This window comes from Notolepis coatsorum (assembly GCF_963971535.1).
Source record: "Notolepis coatsorum genome assembly, chromosome: 15".
Classification (NCBI taxonomy): Eukaryota; Metazoa; Chordata; class Actinopteri; order Aulopiformes; family Paralepididae; genus Notolepis; species Notolepis coatsorum.
Genome location: NC_140179.1, coordinates 67,002,980 through 67,026,995, shown reverse-complemented (window position 1 = coordinate 67,026,995; position 24,016 = coordinate 67,002,980). Strand labels below are relative to the sequence as shown.

At 45.7% G+C, this 24,016-nt stretch overlaps 1 protein-coding gene across 2 annotated transcripts; it reads right to left on the bottom strand.

Moving 5' to 3' along the window:
- Positions 1 to 1,705: 1,705 nt before the first annotated feature.
- On the bottom strand, positions 1,706 to 23,911 carry e2f7 (E2F transcription factor 7). Of its 2 annotated transcripts, none has more exons than XM_084330700.1 (13): positions 23,823 to 23,911; positions 23,164 to 23,265; positions 22,231 to 22,551; positions 21,368 to 21,533; positions 20,347 to 20,610; positions 18,004 to 18,162; positions 16,327 to 16,458; positions 15,139 to 15,324; positions 12,853 to 12,940; positions 10,613 to 10,934; positions 7,631 to 7,805; positions 5,970 to 6,367; positions 1,706 to 4,100 (listed from the first exon to the last, which is right to left on the bottom strand). In XM_084330700.1, the coding sequence occupies exons 2-13, from the start codon at positions 23,263 to 23,265 to the stop codon at positions 3,942 to 3,944; spliced, it is 2,472 nt and encodes an 823-aa protein (XP_084186826.1). In that variant the 5' UTR covers positions 23,823 to 23,911; the 3' UTR covers positions 1,706 to 3,941. The 2 variants fall into 2 exon arrangements, with proteins under 2 accessions (XP_084186826.1, XP_084186827.1); XM_084330701.1 differs by having other exon boundaries at positions 18,004 to 18,159.
- Positions 23,912 to 24,016: the final 105 nt, after the last annotated feature.

Sequence of the window (24,016 nt, the reverse complement as noted above, 5' to 3'; positions counted from 1 at the left end):
AGGTAATAAAAATATATATAAATAAAATAAACCTCTGTAAGTTTTCAGACCATATGCATATCTATTAGACAGTTGAAAGACATTGTATTCATCTTTCACCAAGCATATCCCCCCCCCCCCGCCTCTAAACACAAGCCAAGCACTTTATAAACTGCCCCAGGCCTAGACAAAACAGCTTGGCAATATTGGCTGGAAACCATGCACTGGGCTAGCTTAAATGAGTCATATTATTTGCAAGTTGTTTTAAACATTAAACATATATATTGGCATTCAGAAGTGATAAACAGGCCAGCTGAGTGCACTTTTCCAGCAGGCTCATCGTGTTTGAAGGCTATACGATCAACAATCGATGAAAAGGTCCCGGCTAGCAGAGGAAACTACATTCACTTGAGATTTGTACTGTGCTGTGCACTGAGTAGATTAGACTATTTCTGCACTGTCTCATCAGCAACTATCCCCAGCCCAGGACATATAAATGTGGGATATACATATATTAAAATAATATATATTCACATACATATATATTCATATACATTACTGTATTCACATACATCCTTGAAGAGTGAAAAGTATTTTGGGCCTTTTCTTTACCCATCATACAGCAGATAATAGATCTGTTTTACAGCCACAAAATACAGCAAATACAATTAAATAAAAACAATCAACCAGTAATAAAAACGTGCTTGCTATATTTGATTGTTGGTGGTGGTGGGGCTACCATTTAGTTTATGTTCGGATCGTTGATTGGGCCTTTAACAAAAAAAAAAGGCAACAAAAGAGTCTTCCAAAGGAGATGCATTCAGCTGTGTAGAGTTGAATAATAGTTATGGTTTGGCTGGTACATGATTGTTTTAATCATGAGCTACTCTCCCAAAGCCAGGAACCAGAGAAGCAACAATTAAGCTTGTGATATATATAAAGTCTGGAGTTGCTTCATTGAAAATAAATGGGAGGCTGATTTTTTATGGGCTTTGTTCTGTTTTAGTGGTCTGTGCTCTGTTCTGAAATAGAAAATGTACCTATGAACTACTCAGCACATTCCCCCGAGTGCTCTCAGTGTCATCTATAAAATATTTGCCATTATAAGCAGCTTCTGACTTTATACTTGATTGACATCACAAGTTTGAGTTTTAGCACTCTCGTTTTTGGATTTGGGAGGCTAATTTTCACTCATCTTTTTGTACCATGTAGGATAAGGCCTATGTATTTAGAAACTGGGCCTACAGGAAATTGGGTGTTTATTTGGTTGCAGCAGTACCTATGGCTAAATGTCCTCCTAACCTATAAATGTTCATCTGTCCATCTGCTTAAGTTTATTCGGCCATAAAACAAACATGGCAACAGCCATCCTGTGGTTTATCGTAGTCGATATAAAAAGTGTCGATATATCTTCATGATGTCCGTGCGTGCGGCCGTGCGCTGACTGATGGGAGCGCAAGTACTAGTCCGTTTGATCAACGTCGTTTGGAATGGGCTGTTGGGCATCAGTCACCACAAACAGGTTGCTGCCATCTACTGGTCAAATCATCCACAGGTACACAACAAATTATGACTACAGTATGTATGTCTAGTAAATAAAATAAATGAATAAAATAATCTAAATGAATGTATGAAAAATAGTACATAATTCTTACATTACAGAAAGAGCAAACTGAAACACTGTTTAACATTTTGCACTTTTATTTGCATTACAAAATGTGTGAAAGCATACATTACAGAGTATGGTCCGTGACCAGAGCACAGCTACAGTTGAAAGGATCGGTTCAAGTTTGGTAAGAATCAGACAAGCCTGCCACAAGTGGACCCCACTATAGCAGTGCAATAATAATAATACAAATTTAAAATAAAAGATAGTAAGCAGCATTAAATTAACAAACATTCTGCATATCAAGGCATTAAAGTTATGACTGAATACTATATACAAAAATAATTACCAATATAAAACAGATGAATGTACATGAAAAGACCAAAATAAACGACTACACATCCACAGTTCAAAGTGGATGATGTTTGCACCCCTTTGGCGTAACATGAACTAAGCTATCCTGAATTATATAATTATATATAAAAAATATTCAAGAGGCTCTTATCTCGAAAGAATGCATCATCAAGAGTCAAATGCATTTTCTTTTTTCTTTTCTCTTTTACAGTACTTCGATATTTCTCCAGAAAACACCTCTGGAAAAGTCACAAGTAAATTATTCAAGTATGCGGAAGCGTTCTCATCAAATCACATTTCCTCTAACCTTCCGACAGCGAGGTTGAAGCCTCGCAGATCTGAATCGATTGAAAGTGCCTTTCCTATAGTGTATCGATGGTTCTTTAGTTTTCCGTACAACCCATAAATATTTAATTGAATGACATTTCTATGGTTACACCCAAGATGTCTCCCGTAGAATGTTGATGAAGTTGTCACGTTTTCTTTTTATGCAGTGGGCGAGACTCCCCATGTTTGACCTATCTCAAACCCTGCCCTCTTTTCTTAATCCTCCAATCACAACTGGGAAGCAACCGTTGTAATCGGAGGAAGAGGGCAGCGTTTGAGATAGGTCAATTGCGGTGTCGTAATTACTGAAGTGCTTTGTCAATATTGGTCTTCTTCATTTGTGCAAAAAAATTATAATTATAATAATGACTTGGAATGTTCGTTTATAGAAATCGAAATGGACTATTTACTTAATTGAGTAATTTATAACCGATTAATCACAAATGTAATTGATTAGTTCAATTTAATATGTGTTATTCACAACTGCCGTTGGTCCTGTTCGTTCAAATTATGCCTTTGCTAATGCAATATCAACTTTCTGAGTCTCGTGCACAACGCCAACGTCTATGAAAACATTATCGAACATCCTATAGCAGTGTACAAGCCCCCAAATGGCCATTCAATGTCGTCTTCAGAGAGGTGGTCATTCTATCCATTTAAATTCTATGTGAAGCCTACTTTTGGTGTTATCCATAAAACACCATGACAGTGAATACTAAAATAATTGAGTTGGTATAAACAAACAGTTTCACCCTGTTCGGACTCATTCTGGTGAAAATAATGCTTCCATGTACATCACGTAGTTTGTATTATCTCCTTGAGATAACATAAGCACCACTATTAGAGCTATAAACCTATGGCTTTAGTGAAGTCTCCTCATATCACTGACTGTCTGAAATGAGTTAATGGAGAACTTTCTGCTTCCTGATCTAAACTGGTTTTGTATTTTCTTATTGATTACTTTGGTGAATTCTTAGGGCTGACTTGAGACTTTGTTCCAACATTAGGTGTTGTGCATTCTTAAATATTTAGTGCCAAAAGAAAAAGTAACATAAATTACATGTAATGTTACAATACAGTCCCAACAATCAACATATATTAGCTCAAATATAAATAACAGTTGGGCTATAATACAAGTCATGAAAAATTAGGTAGCTCAAATCATGTGTTGGGCATAAGGCAAAAAAAAAAAAAAAAAAAAAGACTAAGGTAGTGGCTTGCTCCCACCACAGGAGGGCACTGTTACACAGACAATACTGCTTCACTTGACTCACTTTGACAGCTATTCATAGAGTGCTTTGCCATACATTATGGGACAACGCCACACCTAATTTGACCATGGTCATTTAATGACAATCACCTGCTATTTGATTACAATCACCTGTTGACTGTGACCAAGATGCCTTTTGCGATAGAATACTATGAATAGTAGCCCCCGTCGCGCCACGACGAGGCACTTCAAACAAGTACCATAACGACCGCATTCATTCACCGTGAAGCAACGGACACTCGCTGGTCTGGAACCAACACCCGAGTGTTAACCAAGTCTGGGTGAACTCCCGACGAGCCCCCGGTTAGCAGCATGTTTTTAGATGTCTAGACGACATGCACCGTTTTTGACCGTCTCCACGGAGCAGCGACTACCCGCCCACACACACACCCACCCCCTCCACTACTAATAGGCCGGCGGGTGGCCGATGTCCAGCCTCCTCTGTGCGGAGCCTCTCCTGCGGGCGGCCGGGGCAGCAGCGACGACGCGCCCCAGGGCGCCGGGTGTCTGGAAGAAGGCATTGGAGCCGGGCGCCGCGGGCACCTCCTTGGGGTTCTGCGGGGTCTGTGGGAAACGGGGAAAAAGAGAGGAACGTTAAAGAGCCCAGAAACCAGAGAACCGCACGCTTCTTTTATTTTTATTTTATTGATTTCTTTTGCAGTGCTGTAATTAAATTGTCTAATAAATATGCATGATCAAGTTCAAAAATGTGTGCTTTTATTTTGATATTCCTTAATTCCACTGTGAAATTACGCGATACATTAAGTGTGGGGTCGCCAAAAGAATATCCTAAATAAAATGGAGTCGTGGTATAAAAAAGTTTGAGAACGCCTGATTTAGGGGCGGCTAAGTGGCGCAGTGTCGGTTGGGTGACGCCTGTACAGCAGAAACAGGAAGTATCGGGGGCAGTGTGAGCCTCCCACGCGTTACTCCTCGCCACTGAGAGATCGCCTGTTCAGGTGAAAAGATGCGACGGCTGCCTCCTCGCGTACCGGAGGGGACACGTCCCTCCCCCGTCTTGAACGTTGCTAGACTATGCCCCCCACTGGTCGGTTGTAGGGAGGATAGAAGCCTTGCATCACGTGTCCCCTCCGGTACACGAGGAGGCAGCCTGTCGCATCTTTTCACCGCAGCAGCTCGATCTCTCAGCGGCGAGGAGTAACGTGTGGGAGGCTCACGCTGCCCCCGATACTTCCTGTCTCTGCTGTACAGGCGTCACCCAACCGACCTGTAGGAGTCGCTGTCCACAACGTCCAATCCCCACCCACCGGCTTTCCCACCCTCTAACACTGCCAATTGTGTTAGTATGACGACCGGCCAAGCCGGTAGCAACGGCGAGGCTCGATACCAGCATCTCCTGCGTTAGTGGCGAGCGCCTTGCCCACTGCGCCACCCAGCCGCCTACTTTGCTTAGACTTTTGAAATGTTATTTGCTACCGGATTTTAGTATCGCGGGGAAAAAATCACAGACGGCAATACTGTATTTCAGGCTGGCATCTGTACGGGTGCCTCCCTACCGCCAGTGACTCAGCTCCCTCCCTCTGGGGGTGTGTTTGTTATGTGAAAGGTGTGAGCTGAGGGGAAGCACCGGTTGACCCTCCTGATCTTACGTCACCCAGCCGCGGCTCCTCCCGTATTTAATAACGGCCCCCGCCGGGGGGCGTCGGGGAGGAGAACGTCTGAGAGCCGGTTCTCTCCGAGGTGCGGAGATTATGTCACCGTGGACGAGCAACGCTGAGCTTCTTCGACGCCGAGAGCACTAATCCCTTTTTAATGGCCGGGAGATGAATCAGCCCCCGCTGCGGTGACGGCACGGGGAGGAGGCGCTCTCTCCCCCAGAACAACAAAAACGGTTCATCGTGTTCATCAAGTGGAGCAGGGTTAGAAATTAATGGGGTTCCCGCCCGGGGGCAAAAACGCACGATACACCCTCGAAAATCATTTAAAGAAGAAGGGTCCTTTATCTACAAGAAAATGGGGGACCCTGGTGTAAACAAGACTAACATCTTTCTCTGGTCTGCATCCCCTTAACAATTGTGTGTATTGAGCTGTACTGTACTGTACCACCATTCTGCAATCTGTTAAATAAAGTTTTCATTCATTCACACCAATGTTCTCTCTGTGCTAAGCTAGGCTAGCTTGCAGCCGGATAGCTGTCTACTGAACGCACAGAGAGGAAATTGGTATCGATCTTCTTGTCTGACTCTGGAGAAGACGGTAAGCGCATTTCCCACAATGTTGGCGTGTTCCTTTAGGGGGGGGGGGGGGGGGGGGGGGGGGCAAAAAGCCCTGTGGAGGAAGAAAAAACATTCGTTTTGGCCTTTCATAGACGATGGGCGCTGAGAAGGTCATATCATTATGAAGGTAGATCACGTCCGAGTTAATAACCGTTCCGGAGAAGAGGACCGTGCGTCTTTGTGTGTCAGTTCTTACCAATGGTTCTGTCAGGGCCGCGCAGAGGGTCCTGTGGCCCAGGGGAGAGTGCGTGGGAGGGACCGGCGCCGATCCGTACAGCCTGGTCTGCTCCGGGGTGGACGGGCACTGAACCGCGGGAGAGCCTCCGTGCTCCGCCACGCCACGCGGTCCCGCCGCGCCGCCCACCACGAAGTGGGCCGGCGACATCATAGCGGGCAGATTGAAGTTCAGACCGTGGCCCTCCGCCCCCACCGGCTGGTGCCCGTTGGCCACGAGGGGGTAGTGGTGGTGGGAGAGGGCGCTGGAGGGCACAAGGACGTAGGGGAGGGCCAGGGTGGGCATGCTGCCAGGAGGAAGCGTCAGGCCGGCTGGCGACTGGCCAGCGGCGGAGAGGAGGAAGTTGAGATTGTTGAGACCTAGAGAGGGGACGGGGGGAAGGAGAATTAAGAGAGTCTCCTGGCGGAAGCGTGGTTCTTGTCATAGAGTGAGGTCAGCTGTGAGGTCAGCACGGCCTGCAGGGGTGACAGCCTGTGCATTCTAATGTCCCGACCGGTACACTTCCCACCGCTGCTGAGCGCGCGGACGCACAAATGTTGCAGAAAGGTCAACAGAGAGAGAGGCTTGTTTGTACGGTTGCTTACTAGTACTAATGTCACACTTGTTTCGTAATTAAGTGAGGCTAACGGCACACCGCTGTTGTCACGCGAAAAACCTTGTATCTTCGGGTGTAGTGATTTTCATTTTCCAATATAATATATATTTATTTTGACTTGAATTAACCCTGTCATTACCACACTACAGAGGGTTAACCCTTTACTATCACACTACAGACGGTTAAGTGAAAGGGTTAACCCTTTGTTGTGTGGCAGTGAAAGGGTTAACCATTTGGTAGTGTGTCAGTGAAAGGGTTAAAGGTCAACATGGCTCTCTATTCGGTGACCCTAGGGGCCCAATGACAACCATTAAAAAAAAAAAAAAAAAAAAACGTAGGACTTTACACCTGAAGAATCATTAATCATTAATCATTAAAGACTCCAGTCACCCGAACAACTGCCTCTTTGAACTGCTGCGGTCAGGCAAGCGATACCGGAGTCTCAAGGCGAGCACAGAAAGAAGAAGCTTCTATCCCCAGGCCATCAGGCTGCTAAACGAACAATGAACACTACACAACAACAACCATCAAACGCACATAGCACACACATCCACACGCACACACTCACTTTAAACAAACACACTGTAGCACCCACTCCACACACTTTATAGCACACACTCACTTTAAACAAACACACTGTAGCACCCACTCCCCACACTTTATATTTATTGATGAAGGATTGCACTACAACTCGTACACCTTACTGTAAATTGTACCTAAATTGTACCTCATCCCATTTCTGCTTTGCACTATATAGTACTGTACATTAGTACACTGCATAGTATTGTATATTATATGGTAACTCAGTTACGTCTATTCTGCATCGAACATTGTACATATGTCTATACTGAACACTGTGACCTCATTTTCTACTTCTAATTTACATGCTATACTATGTTATTTGATACTTATCTTGTCTAGCACAGTCTCTGGAGCGTAACAGTAAGAAGCATTTTGTATGAAAGTATTCTGTACTTCTGTATGACAACTATTAAAGAAACTTGAAACTTGAACTTGAAGAACATACCTGCACTACTGGGCACATAGAGGTAGTGTGACGGCGGGGCGGCGAGGTGATCCCCGGGGAGGCTGCGTCCCGCGCCCCCCTCCCCGCCGCACAGAGTCCCGGATGGGGCCTTGTATGTCGCCGGGCCTCCTGGCCGCCTCTGTGTATCATTTTCCCCCTGGACCTCATTGCTTGTCTGGGGGGGGGGCAGGACAGACAGGGAGGTGTGTGGTGAGTAAAGGGGAAAGACACGCTGGCTGATGGGAGGATGAAGCAGAACCCCCCCCCCCCCCCCAGACAACCATTAGTCATCACTGTGACCCGAGTCGCCTTGTATGTCCTTCCCTTTTAATTGACGTTATTCTAATTTATCCTCTCATCTCACATCCCTATTAAATAATGAGTCATATTAACTATTAACTCGTATTCATATTATTAACTCACCACCAGCTAAAAATAACCTTGTTTTGATAAACTTCTCCAGGCTTCTGTTGCAGTGTTATCCTTTCTAATGCACTAAAAAAAAAATAAAAAAAAAAATTTATCTTTATGAAAAATGGGACTTCCCAATTCCAACAGATCCGAGACTAGGAGCTTTTTCAATTAAGAAATATCCTATACATCACCACAATGATAATGCCATCTAGTTTAATTACAGCTGGGATGAGTTATCCAAGCCAATAACCACCATGCAGCGCTGCATATTTTAATTTAATGGTCTGCTTTCCGGACTTATTAACAAGGTTTTCTGATCAAGGGAGCGAAATTGCCCCGAAAAGATAAAAATGCTGGAAATTCTGTCTGTAATTATATTGTCCCCCCGGAGCCAAGTTATTAAGGGAAGGCAGCTCCGGAGTTTACGCTGAATGAGTCGAGACGTGACGTGGACGGAGAAGATATTACCCCCCCCCCCCCAAAAAACATAAACACCACATTCATCATGTGACTTAGGCTTTTCACCTTCACATGCAATGAGCCTCGCAGATTAAACCGTAAATAAAAAACGAAACGAGACAAGCCCTCCTCCCACCACCACACCCCCCCCATCGCTACATTTCCTGTACGCAGACCATTTGGGACTTCTACTAATGTAGGGTAGTTCCAGAGAAGACACACGCTGAATTCAGACATTGAGGACAAAGTTAGAGGACTAATAGTAGCTTCGCTGTTATTTTACTTCCGGTATCAAGGGTAATCAGGTTTTGATGTTTTCCCAGCATTTGTGTGTGTGTGTGCGTGTCACCGGTGAGTGGTGATGACTAACAAAAGCTGAAGCGCAACGGCAGGAAGCTCAGTCATTACTGACAACAACAAGGCATAAAGGTCCGTTGTTACCGTGGCAACCGATCAGAGTGGAAACAGAAATGCGTTCACCGTTACCACTTTGTCAAACTGTGAACTCCAGTCAGTTACAACAATCGTTGGAGCTGCACAGAAGATACATATATAAGCCTGTCCCCGACTAAAAAAAATTCTTAGGTGCAGTGTTGTTGTCACAATACCATAATTATGACTTTGATGCGATATTGCCTGAAATATCTCAATACACCGATACTGAAACGATACCACGACAAGAACCTAAAACATTAGGAATTGGGACTGTGTACATGCAAGACAAAGACCCACTATGTAAGTGGAGAGGATGAGACCCACTGTGCCAGACCCACTACTATGAGACAGACCCACTGTGCCAGACCCACTACTATGAGACAGACCCACTGTGCCAGACCCACTACTATGAGACAGACCCACACTGCCAGACCCACTACTATGAGACAGACCCACTGTGCCAGACCCACTACTATGAGACAGACCCACTGTGCCAGACCCACTACTATGAGACAGACCCACTGTGCCAGACCCACTACTATGAGACAGACCCACTACTATGAGACAGACCCACTGTGCCAGACCCACTACTATGAGACAGACCCACTGTGCCAGACCCACTACTATGAGACAGACCCACTGTGCCAGACCCACTACTATGAGACAGACCCACTGTGCCAGACCCACTACTATGAGACAGACTCACTGTGCCAGACCCACTACTATGAGACAGACCCACTGTGCCAGACCCACTACTATGAGACAGACCCACTGTGCCAGACCCACTACTATGAGACAGACCCACTGTGCCAGACCCACTACTATGAGACAGACCCACTGTGCCAGACCCACTACTATGAGACAGACCCACTGTGCCAGACCCACTACTATGAGACAGACCCACTGTGCCAGACCCACTACTATGAGACAGACCCACTGTGCCAGACCCACTACTATGAGACAGACCCACTGTGCCAGACCCACTACTATGAGACAGACCCACTGTGCCAGACCCACTACTATGAGACAGACCCACTGTGCCAGACCCACTACTATGAGACCCACTACTGCAACGTAGACTGACCACGTTTGGCCAAAACGTCCTGTCCATAAAAGGCAGTCAAAACATGGAACAGTCTCCCCATTTCCATAAGGGAAAGCCCCACCCTTGCTTCTTTTAGAGGGCAACTTAAAAAAATGGCTGAAGACCAACCAGTCAGTCATGTGACCACATGTGACATATCTCTATAGCCACTAGTATTTTTGTGTATTGCTGCTATGTATTTGTAAATGTTTTACTGTTTTTATGTATTTGTACATTTCTTACTGTTTTTATGTGTCCTGTTTTAATGTCTGGGGACAACGGATGGAAATTAGCCTTGTGCTAAATCAGGCAATTTTTACACTCCACGGTGTTCATTAATTTAGCATCGTCTTGTCCAAATAAACAAATAATGTAAAGTAAAGTACTATGAGACTCACTACTATGAGACCCACTGACCCATTCATGTGGGCAGTTGTGTGTGTGTGTGTCCCCCCCCCCTCTTCTCGAAAGCAACAGTTATGATTGGAGGATCAAGAGAAGAGGGCGGAGTTTGAAACCGGCCAATTAGTCGGCTAATGCACAAAGAGGAGGCGGCCAAAGATCTAAAGCGAGAGAAAAAAACGACTCACCTTCACACATCCCTCGGACGACTCTCTGCGTCTGACCGCTCGCTCTTCATCCTCCTCCTCCTCCCTCCTCCTCTTCCCGCCTTCCCTCGGCGGTGCCGACGCCGGCGACCTCTGACCCCTGCTGGGGACGTGGTCGAGTCTCTCGGCGGCGGCGGGCACGGCGTGACTCCCGTAGAGCATCACCACCGAGGGCTGGGCGAGGCCGGGCAGGTAGGCCAGGTGGTGGTGGGGGTGGATGGTGAAGTGGCTGCTGCTGGAGGAGTGCAGCAGGGGGCCGCCACAGAGGCCGGGCGCCTGCAGACCTGCACCGGGCTGCAGAGTGCTGCGACCGGGAAGAAACAAACACCACATTAGCGCGTCACGTGTTAAACCACCTACTTGATACGATATGATACATTTATTTATATTGCGCCCCTCAACCAATAGTTACATCGGCCCGGGGCGCATCCCGGGAAAGAAAGAGAAACAAAAAAGACAGGAACAATACGAAAACAGAAAGAAATACATGCAGTGAGTCCAACCAAGCAGATAGAGAACAGACAGATATAATACACCAGTCATACAATACAATACAAAACTAGCTCATGGATTGTTTATGGTGAAAAGGTGGGTTTTGAGCGTGGCCTTAAAGGTCCGTAGAGTGCTTGCAGATTTCAAGTTGAGTGGGAGCTTGTTCCAGAGGGTCGGTGCTGCGACTGCGAAAGCCCGGTTTCCATTCGTCACCACCAGTGTTATGTGGGGGATTTTTAGGCAGATTTGGTTGTTTGATCTGAAGGATCTGGAGCTGGTTGATTGGACCAGGAGAGTTATTTTATGTAGGCTTGGGGGCGAGACCGTTTATGGCTTTGTATGTGAACATGAGGATTTTAAAATGTATTTGTTGTTTCACCGGGAGCCAGTGTAGGGACACAAGGACCGGGGAGATGTGGTCCCTCATCCTGGTGCCCGTCACGAGCCTGGCGGCTGCGTTCTGGACGAGTTGGAGCCGGCGGTTAATGTATTCGTCTGCCACACCACTTCCATTATGTACAGTGGCTCAGGAGGTAGAGCGGTCGTCTGGTAATCAGAAGGTTCCCGGTTCGATGCCGGCTCCTCCCAGCAGCGTGTCAAAGACACTTTTAACCCCTAACTGCTCCCGATGAGCAGGTTGACACCGGCTTGCATGGTTGCCTCCGCCGTCTGTGTGTGAATGTGCGAGTGTGAAGCATAGGTTGTAAAGCGCATTGGATAAAAGCGCTATATAAATGCAGTCCATTTACCATTGGGTGGGTGGTGGGGGGGGGGGGGGGACTAGCCCGCCTAGTTAAACCCCAGGCCAGTAGCTACACAAGGAGCTGGACAAAAGCAACGCATCAGTTCCTTTAAAAACAACCTTGGATTCTATTCTATTCATTCGAATGCACACTTCTTACTGCACCGTTTTAAACATACAGGGCGTGGCGATGCTCCTCGATCGGATTGGCTGGTGGTGGAGCGCGCGGAGCGCCTGTCAGGGAGAAGAGGAGGAGCTACAGCGGGATGCAGTTTGTCTGTTTCATCCCCGGCATCCTCTCTCCCTAACGACCCAGACTGACAGGAGTAATGTGACCGTGGAGAGAGGAGGCTTCATCTGGCTCCTTTGCCACCTCTCAAGAATTCAAGTGAGGAAGGTACTGTATGTTCTGTTTATTTCCATTACAAATGGTTGTCCTACTCTTGTATCCCAGTTAATGTGCATTCTCATTATTGGTAATAACCTGGTCCCTGGCAACTGGCTGGCAAAGGAAAATTGTTATATGCAATAAATGTTGCATATTGTTTTGCAGTAAATCCGAGACTCTGACTTCTGAAAATTGATGGGGTGATTACTGTGCGTATGTGTACAATGAATTATAGGCCAGGGATAGAGAGAGAGAGAGAGAGAGAGAGAGAGAGAGAGAGAGAGAGAGAGAGAGAGAGAGAGAGAGAGAGAGACACTTTATAATTGCCATGCAACAGTGTTGGTGGAAATTGTTATCAATTATGCATTACTGCTTTTGTGAAATCCAATATGAGAGACAGACAGACAGACAGACAGACAGACAGAGGGAGAGACAGACAGACATACAGACAGAGACAGACAGAGACAGACAGACAGAGGGAGAGACAGACAGACAGACAGACAGACAGACAGACAGACAGACAGACAGACAGACAGACAGGCAGACAGACAGACAGAAAGAGACAGACAGTCAGACAGAGTGTGTGGGTGTACTACTTACCCAGTGGTACTTCCGAACTGCAGGCGACAGACGGTACTGCTGCTCGTGCTCCTCGTGGAGTAGTCCACCGGCTGATGGGGCAGCAGCCCTGGGGGCGGAGAAGACACCGTGTTAACCCTTTCACTGCCACCACACCACCAAACTGTTAACCCTTTCACTGCCACCACACCACCAAACTGTGAACCCTTTCACTGCCACCACACCACCAAACTGTGAACCCTTTCACTGCCACACCACCAAACTGTGAACCCTTTCACTGCCACACCACCAAACTGTTAACCCTTTCACTGCCACACCACCAAACTGTGAACCCTTTCACTGCCACACCACCAAACTGTGAACCCTTTCACTGCCACACCACCAAACTGTTAACCCTTTCACTGCCACACCACCAAACTGTGAACCCTTTCACTGCCACACCACCAAACTGTTAACCCTTTCACTGCCACACCACCAAACTGTGAACCCTTTCACTGCCACACTACCAAACTGTGAACCCTTTCACTGCCACACCACCAAACTGTTAACCCTTTCACTGCCACACGACAGCCGGATAACCCTTTCACTGCCACACCACCAAACTGTGAACCCTTTCACTGCCACACCACCAAACTGTGAACCCTTTCACTGCCACCACACCACCAAACTGTGAACCCTTTCACTGCCACACCACCAAACTGTGAACCCTTTCACTGCCACACCACCAAACTGTTAACCCTTTCACTGCCACATGACAGCAGGATAACCCTTTCACTGCCACCACACCACCAAACTGTTAACCCTTTCACTGCCACACCACCAAACTGTGAACCCTTTCACTGCCACACTACCAAACTGTTAACCCTTTCACTGCCACACCACCAAACTGTGAACCCTTTCACTGCCACCACACCACCAAACTGTGAACCCTTTCACTGCCACACCACCAAACTGTTAACCCTTTCACTGCCACACCACCAAACTGTTAACCCTTTCACTGCCACACCACCAAACTGTTAACCCTTTCACTGCGACAATACAGAAGGTTAACACTTTCACTGCCACACGACAGCAGGATAACCCTTTCACTGCCACCACACTACCAAACTGTTAACCCTTTCACTGCGACAATACAGAAGGTTAACACTTTCACTGCCACATGACACGACAGCAGGATAACCCTTTACTATCACACTACAGACGGTTAACCGTCCTTTACTATCACACTACAGACGGTTAACCGTCCTTTACTACCACACTACAGACGGTTAACTGTCCTTTACTACCACACTACAGGCGGTTAACCGTCCTTTACTATCACACTACAGATGGTTAACCGTCCTTTACTACCACACTACAGACGGTTAACTGTCCTTTACTATCACACTACAGATGGTTAACTGTCCTTTACTACCACACTACAGACGGTTAACCGTCCTTTACTATCACACTACAGACGGTTAACTGTCCTTTACTACCACACTACAGACGGTTAACTGTCCTTTACTACCACACTACAGACGGTTAACTGTCCTTTACTATCACACTACAGACGGTTAACTGTCCTTTACTACCACACTACAGACGGTTAACCGTCCTTTACTACCACACTACAGACGGTTAACTGTCCTTTACTACCACACTACAGACGGTTAACTGTCCTTTACTATCACACTACAGACGGTTAACCGTCCTTTACTACCACACTACAGACGGTTAACTGTCCTTTACTACCACACTACAGACGGTTAACTGTCCTTTACTACCACACTACAGACGGTTAACTGTCCTTTACTACCACACTACAGACGGTTAACTGTCCTTTACTACCACACTACAGACGGTTAACTGTCCTTTACTACCACACTACAGACGGTTAACCGTCCTTTACTACCACACTACAGACGGTTAACTGTCCTTTACTACCACACTACAGACGGTTAACCGTCCTTTACTATCACACTACAGATGGTTAACCGTCCTTTACTACCACACTACAGACGGTTAACTGTCCTTTACTACCACACTACAGACGGTTAACCGTCCTTTACTACCACACTACAGACGGTTAACTGTCCTTTACTACCACACTACAGACGGTTAACCCTTTCACAACCACACTACAGGCGGTTAACCCTTTCACAACCACACTACAGGCGGTTAACCCTTTCACCACCACACTACAGATGGTTAACCCTTTCATAACCACACTACAGAAGGTTAACCCTTTCACTACCACACTACAGAAGGTTAATATAATAACGAGAAACTACAGAGGCGCTTCCTTCTCCTCCCTCTTCTCCTCACCGGTGATGACCTCTCTGCGCTGCGGGCTGCACGGGGCCGAGTTCACCTGCCGCTGGCCGGCCACAGAGGCGGTCAGCGTGGTGCTGAAGGAGGCGTGGCGGGCCAACCGGGGCTGCCTGGCGACCGTCAGCTGGGCCAGTGTGTTGGCGGCTTCGGGGACGGCTGACACTGAAGACACGGCGTCTTCTAGGGACGATGTGGGAGGAAGATCAACGGTTAGTTCAGTTCAGTTCAGTTCTTTTTTTATTTCGGGTTTTGGACGCATAACAATGGTCATTCCATAAATCGCCAACGTTTTACCAGCTGCTATTGCAGCATTGTCCAATGGTCCGAAAAGGGCTAGGGAGAAGCACTAGGCTTGTCGGGCCCTACCCTTGAAGACTTACGTTTTTTTTCGTTCACATTTACATACATACATAGTACATACATATATGCATGACCCTGGCGTGTCGGGCTAGTCAGTACGTTGTGTGTGTGTGTGTCAGTACGTTGTGTGTGTGTGTCAGTACGTTGTGTGTGTGTGTCAGTACGTTGTGTGTGTGTGTCAGTACAGTGTGTGTGTGTGTGTGTCAGTACATTGTGCGTGTGTGTCAGTACATTGTGTGTGTGTGTCAGTACGTTGTGTGTGTGTCAGTAGTATGTTGTGTGTGTGTCAGTAGTATGTTGTGTGTGTGTGTCAGTACATTGTGTGTGTGTCAGTACGTTGTGTGTGTGTCAGTAGTACGTTGTGTGTGTGTGTCAGTACATTGTGTGTGTGTCAGTACGTTGTGTGTGTGTCAGTAGTACGTTGTGTGTGTGTGTCAGTACATTGTGTGTGTGTCAGTACGTTGTGTGTGTGTCAGTAGTACGTTGTGTGTGTGTCAGTACATTGTGTGTATGTCAGTACGTTGTGTGTGTGTCAGTACGTTGTGTGTGTGTCAGTACGTTGTGTGTGTGTCAGTACGTTGTGTGTGTGTCAGTACATTGTGTGTGTGTCAGATTGTGTGTGTGTGTCAGTACATTGTGTGTGTGTGTCAGGCTAGTCAGTACATTGTGTGTGTGTGTCAGGCTAGTCAGTACATTGTGTGTGTGTGTGCGTCAGGCTAGTCAGTACATTGTGTGTGTGTGTGCGTCAGGCTAGTCAGTACATTGTGTGTGTGTGTGCGTGTGTCAGTACATTGTGTGTGTGTGTGTGATGTCCCCTCTTACCGGTGTTGAAGTCAGCAGGGCCGATCCACTGGAAGGCGGGCTTCCTGCCCCTCTCCTCGCGCACGTGGACCTTCTGGATCAGCGACAGGCTGGTCAACACGTTGGCGATATCATACAGGCGGCGGACCTTAGCTGAGGACACAGATAGAAACAGAGACCTTAGCTGAGGACACAGATAGAAACAGAGACCTTAGCTGAGGACACAGATAGAAACAGAGACCTTAGCTGAGGACACAGATAGAAACAGAGACCTTAGCTGAGGACACAGATAGAAACAGAGACCTTAGCTGAGGACACAGATAGAAACAGAGACCTTAGCTGAGGACACAGATAGAAGAAACAGAGACCTTAGCTGAGGACACAGATAGAAACAGAGACCTTAGCTGAGGACACAGATAGAAACAGAGACCTTAGCTGAGGACACAGATAGAAACAGAGACCTTAGCTGAGGACACAGACAGAAACAGAGACCTTAGCTGAGGACAGGTTAACCATCTGTAGTGTGGTAGTGAAAGGGTTAACCTTCTGTAGTGTGGTAGTGAAAGGGTTAACCGTCTGTAGTGTGGTAATGAAAGGGTTAACCTTCTGTAGTGTGGTTGTGAAAGGGTTAACCGTCTGTAGTGTGGCAGTGAAAGGTTAACCGTCTGTAGTGTGGCAGTGAAAGGTTAACCGTCTGTAGTGTGGTAGTGAAAGGGTTAACCTTCTGTAGTGTGGTTGTGAAAGGGTTAACCGTCTGTAGTGTGGTAGTGAAAGGGTTAACCTTCTGTAGTGTGGTAGTGAAAGGCTAACCTTCTGTAGTGTGGCAGTGAAAGGGTTAACCGTCTGTAGTGTGCTTGTGAAAGGGTTAACCTTCTGTAGTGTGGTAGTGAAAGGGTTAACCGTCTGTAGTGTGGTAGTGCAAGGGTTAACCGTCTGTAGTGTGCTTGTGAAAGGGTTAACCTGTTGTCGTGTGGCAGTGAAAGGGTTAACCTTCTGTAGTGTGGTAGTGAAAGGTTAACCGTCTGTAGTGTGCTTGTGAAAGGGTTAACCTGTTGTCGTGTGGCAGTGAAAGGGTTAACCTTCTGTATTGTCGCAGTGAAAGGAAACAATTTGGTAGTGTGGTAGTGAAGGTGTTAATTTGAATAACGCCCCCAAACAAAGAGCACCACATTCAATCTGTACAATGACAACCGTGCTCAAGCCTGAGAACACCTATGGTACATATAACCAACTTGGTAAAAGCCATTCATTAAAACGCAAAATACATTATTCCATCGTGGGAAATGCAAAATGATCAACTACAACAATGTCTTAATAATCAGAAGACTACGCTAGCAGTGTATTCTAATACATATAAATATATATATAGCATGCCAGTCAAAGATGATTCAAGAAATGTCCATATTTAATGTTTTAATTTACTTAGTACACCCTTCCTGTGCCCCCCCCCCCCTCCCCCTCCCAGATATTGATTTAGACAACAGGAAGAGAAGCCAGGTAGCATCTGGAGGCAGTAATGGAAGGTCAGCTTTTAAAATGACGTCTAGGAGGCACTGAGGCAGCCAATTCCATCTTTGTAAAAGTCTCCTTTCAGTCTGCACACCTCCCCCCCCCCCCAAGACAAGAGACAGACGCAGCACAAAGAGCTCTGTGTGTGATCACACTGGGCCGGTGGTGGTACTGTGTTTTCCTCCTTACTTTTGTACTTGCTATGGCTGGAAGAATCCTGGCTCTCCTCGATGAGGATCTTGGCCGCCACGTCCAGAGTGACTGTCTGGGTTTTAGACACCAGGAAGAGCATGACAAACTTCTGGCTCATGATGCGCAGGGACTTGTCTTTCCTATTGCTGGCAGCTGCTGCAGACACATAACACAGGGTTATTTAGCCTAAATCAAAGTCAAAGTCAAAGTTTTATTGTGGCTTCTCATAATGTTCAAGACATACAGAGAAATTAAATTACGTTTCCCCCTTCCCACAGTGTATATATATATATAAAAAATCTAATATAAACATAAAGTAACATATAGGACACTATAAACATAAGTAACATATGGGACACGATGTACACACAATATACAGGACTATATATACAGTATAAACAGTGGCTAAAAATGTATGTATGATTGAAATAAATATAGGAGGTAAAAGAGAACTTAGTGCAAATCTTTTTTTTAGCAGCAGTGGTACATAGTAAGTATAACTGATAAATAATGGCATTAGAATACAATAATGGCAGTAAAGTGGCAGTGAGATGATAGATGCCTCAATACATTAGAATGCATGTTGGTTTACATCTAAAAGGGAGGTGTAAAGAAATAAACAAGTAAAAAGACAGTGGACACATACAGGACATTGTATTGTAAATGTGGAGTCCATTGTGTTAAGAGATTCAGACCAGTTACCTGTCCAGCAGGCAGACCAATACAAAACCAGGTAATGCCCGACTCATGAATATGAAGTGAAAGTGCCTGTTCAACCTACTCTATCCCCAGGAGGGAGACCATTCAGGAAGCAGGGTGTTAGATGGCAAGCTGGCACCATAGCAACAACTGCATCTAGGGACAAGGCTGGTAAATCAATCTACTTAGCGTGGCGTCCCCTCAGCCAACCTACAACAACACAACAGCGTGGCGTCCCCTCATGGCATCCCCTCAGCTAACCTACAACAACAACAACAACACAACGCCAGCAAGCTCATTTATACACAGCGGATGCTCTCCTCTGCTCTCTAGCTCAAACCTAGTTTCCAAAACACAAATTAAGTTACTATCATTAATTACACGTCATGAAGCCATTCTGTGCAGAAACACAAAAGGCAAAGCGTAGTCAGTCACCCTGGGTGCTTTTGATGTAATTATTCCTCAGTGGGGATAAGATCCCCAACTCTGTGCTGCGTTAAATGTGGGAGTTGAGTCAATCAATTACTATTAAGAAAGATCTAAGATAGGGTAATGCATTCCTTCCTTCCCAGCAATATCTGCTACTAACTTAACACACCCTAGCTAAATCAACATACCCCATTTAGCCTTTAAGCCCTATGGCAACGAAAACAAACTTGGTTGCCATGGTGAATTGCAAATGTTGCTCCTCTCGTGGGTTTTTCATTAAGAGTGATGAGATTATCAAAGGTGTGTGTGTGCATGTGGACTTAATGGTTAATAACAGGACTCAGATGACGAAGGATTGGTTAAAAGGTTAGGCTTGGTGATAAGTTGTAGCCGACGTTAACAAGTAAATCCAAACATTGGCCAATGCTGCAGGGAGCCGCTGGTCAAACCGTTTGATTAATAACAGACGTGTGATCTATTGGCTGGCCTGGCAGCTTAACCGCTGCACAGAAGACACTAGATCAAGAAAAGGTCAATAAGCGCTGAAGTCACTGTTAGCTTCCCGTTCTACCGTCCCGACTGTCCCAGGGCAGATAACAAGGAGTGTCTGGGACAGTACAAGACAAGACTGCATCAGTTTGGGATGAATATAATACAGTTTGGGAGTGGTTTAGACCTTTTTCAAACACGATGCCATAAACATTCTAAACGGGGCCAAGTTTATTCCCTGTTGAAGTGTTTGCTAATAAAATAATAATAATAAACTTTATTTGTATAGCACCTTTCATTCAAGAATTGCAGTCCAAAGTGCTTCACAGCAGTCAAATAGATAGACATAACACGCAGAGAATAAGAAAAAGGGTAAAAGCAATGTAGGTAATAACAATACAAATAGTGACTCGCGCAGTTTAAAACCCGAATCTTCCCTGTGTTAGATGGTCATGAAGCACCATTTTTAAGTTACTTGATTTTTTTTGGTCCATTTTGATTGATTATCCTGTCCTTTTATTTGGTGTATTTCTTATTTTCTTATCGTATATATTGTTAATCCTGGTTTACAGTCATCCACAATATTTTGCACAATAGCTGACAGGAAATACACTTGGGCCTTAGCAAATGGAAATTATTCTGAAAAAACGTCTACACACACAGTAACTGTATAGTGCGGGACGGTTCCGGGGGGAGGGGATAATGAATGTAAGCCCTGCTTACCGCTGCCGGGGTCTCCATCCCCTCCGTCCTCAGTGGCCAGCCCCGGGGGCGTCTCCGCGCGGGCCGTCCCGGACTCCCGGCCCTCTGCGGCCTGCTCCATGTGGAGGTGGTAGCCCTGCTGTCTGCCCCTCCAATGCAGATCCTTCAGGGTGCCTGTGAGCCACTGCCGCCCGTACCACAGGTAACGGTTCTTGGCCAGGCGGCCTACAATCATCAGGGACTCGAGCACGTTGACGATGTCGTAGATGCGTCTCCGCTCCACACCTATGGACAGTGACGGAAAACAAATGTGACCACACACACGGGTTAGTGAGATTGTAAATCATATTTTAGTGACAACAAGTAGTTAAAATGATGAATTACAAAATAAAATGTATATAGGCTACAAAAGAAATGCAATATACAGCATTATGCATCCTCCTAATATAAGGAGCCAGAAGAATGATGTAATTTACAACGCACTACCAAATAAAATATGGTTGATATGATGAACAAAGATAGTGGACCTGTAAAAGGCGGACAACATCCGACTTCCTGTCTGCACAAGAGGGCGTTGACTACTAAATACACATTGAGCTGTTTCATTTGCAAAATCGTGACACGTTATGGGTATTTTGGGAGACACATTTTATAACATCATTTGATTCCTGTTTATATTATGATAAGGACAAAGCCACGCCAGACTGTTACCAAAGTGACTGGTACAGATCTCGAACCAGTATGGTTTATTTGTATTGGGAAAGATACAGACACATTAGCTGGTTGAACAACATCTATATGTGTGGTAATAATGCAGATATTGAGTGTATTTCTGTGAAAATGAGCGTGGCGCCGCACGCCTCTGAATCCAACCAAAGTGACTAAATTCGCTTCCCGCCCGCGAGTCGCCCGCCCCGCGTGAACAGCGACGCCCGTTAACATGGGAGCGAAAGTGAAGCGCCGATCGCCCGCCCGCCTCACGCCCCCCGCGCCTGGTGGGTTTCGTGCGTGACACTCCTTATCTCCCTCGCCTCAGTCTCACCCAAACTGGTCGATACTTCGTCCAATGAGATTTTGATGGAGTCGTTGGCCGGCGGGTAGTCGGGATAGAGAGCCAGGAACTTGTGGCACAGCAGTCCCAGGCTCTTCTGCTTCCTGCTGGGCTTCCTCTCCCCGTCGTCCTCGACCTCCTCCTCCGCTGCTTCAAACTGGACCGGCCGGAACAATCACAAGGAAACCAACGGTCACACAGTGCACACATGAAATCCCTAAACTATGTTTATTACACATCTCTCAGGATATTGTGAAAAAGCTTTGACATGTGTGACATAACAGTGCTACGATGACAATAGTAAGAAGTTGCTAACGAGGGTGTCAAATGTCCACGGGATCCCTCCCCCGTCTTCATAGTAAGTATAGCTGATCCGGAAAATGATGTTCCCTACAAATGGCTGATAGTCATAAAGAGGGACCTCTTTAAATGTACTGCTTATTATAAAAACCAACGCCTATTTGGTGAATGTTGTCATGATGGCAGAAATGCTCTCACCATTCCATGAGTAATAATAATTCATTCAGCAAGGGGAAGAAACAAAACAATAACTTTTTAACATCTTAATATAAGTGTTGGTCGACTATGACCATAATGACATCAGTTGACTAAAATAAAACTTGTGAATGAATTCATAGGACATTATCAAGTGGTCTAGTCTAGTGTACTACCTAGTACTACTATGTACTATGCTACTAACTAAGCCTAATATGCTAATAGGTCTATACTACTCAAGTTCGGCACTGCTACACGAACAACACCACTGACCCAGCCCTCCTGCTGACTTGTTGTACACAATTTGTAAGTGACTCTGGGTAAAAGCGTCAGCTCAAAGGGCTAAATGTAAAATGTACCTGACATGAATCTTCCTCCTCCACATCCACAGCCTTCTCTGGACTGGGGTCTTTCTCCTTCTCGTTCTCTATGGGCCTAAACAGAATCTTCCTCATCATCTCCCTGTCCCGGATGTCCGGGCTCGCGGCACTGATTAGCATCTTCAGGTTGGCGGTGGGGGTCCATGGCTCCGGCGGGTGGAGGCCCCGGTCTGGGTGCTGCTTGATGGGAGTGACATGGACCCGGTCGGGGGTGAGGGTCTTCCTGGCTAATAGTAACGCGGGGGCCGTGGAGTCGACCTTCAGAGGAGTGGATCTCCTCCATTCTGTGCAAATGTTTTCCTGTGAAGGCAAAGAGATTGCATATTTTTAGATTCTGGTGGAATGAATATAGAGCGGTGACGGTTAAGGTGTGCAATACTGGGACAGTTAGGCGTTTAATGCTCAAATACCTCCCATGCATCTCATGCACTGTGTTTATTGATTGATTGATTGATTGAAAATTGTATTAACAGATTGCAGAATGGGTACAATACAGTACGGCTCAATACATACAATTGTTAAGGGGATGAAGACCAGAGAAAGACTTTCGTCTTGTTTACATCAGGGTCCCCCATTTTCAATGCATCATGACATACAGATTACATCTAGAGACATTTATGACATACCAGATCTACAAATATACAGTACTGTTTGTGATAAAAGAGTCTAAAAAGAGAGTATATACATTTGAGGGGGAAGAAACTGTACATGTCACCATAAGTATTTCTTTGCCATTTCAAACCCTTATTTAATGTTCACGATAACAGGCATGACAGGTGACAAACTGCACTCTTATTAATACATGACTTGAGAAGCAGAAGCAACGATAACAGGCATGACAGGTGACAAACTGCACTCTTATTAATACATGACTTGAGAAGCAGAAGCAGCATCATCATCACGGTGTCTTACCTTATGTTCATTTCCACTGACATCATCATCATCCAGGTCTAGTCTCATAGTTTTCCTGGGACTTGTTAGATCTTTCAAAGCCAGGCATTCGACAACTTCCATCTAACGAAAATGGTAGTTGGCACATTACAGAAAAAAATACATATAACTAACGGTATAGCTAAGTTGGCAGGACTTCGCTAGTAACATTAGATGGTGATGAAGATAATAAACAAGTTATAGGCGGATCAACAAAGTTATGAAAACTCGCGAGTGGCCACAGTTGATTTTGGCGCAAAGACTTTGAGCTCTAAGTTAGCAGCCCATCATACCTAGCTATAACGTTTAACCGCACAGATGTACACACTGATCATCATGTTCCACGAAGCATCCTTTCTTCAATCGATCAAGCTAAGATAGTGTAATAGCCAAATAAAAGATTTAGACCCCTGTTGTTGTTGAAAGAAATCGTTTCTCAGCAAATGAGCAACAACTCCCTCCCAAAGTAACATTGGCTTATTATGGGGGTCACGATATCTAACGTTAGAGAGTAAGTATAGCCACACACATCATTATAACGTATTGATGAATAAGAAGGTAATTGAGGTTAGTTGGCTTAACTTTACTCAGTTGGTTCCGCATAAGAGAGAGAGAGAGAGCACTGGATGGAACATAGTTACCTTCGCCCTTTTTCCAATGAATGAAAGATTCCAATATAGTGATCGTGTATCTCCAAATGCACAGATTTTACGTTAAGTGTAACGTTTGGTCAGATCGACATAGCAGCTGATTGTCCTCTATATGAAATAAACCACAGCTCGTCTATAAGTGACACTCCCGTCCCGTGTTGTAGTGTATATATGAACCGTGTAGT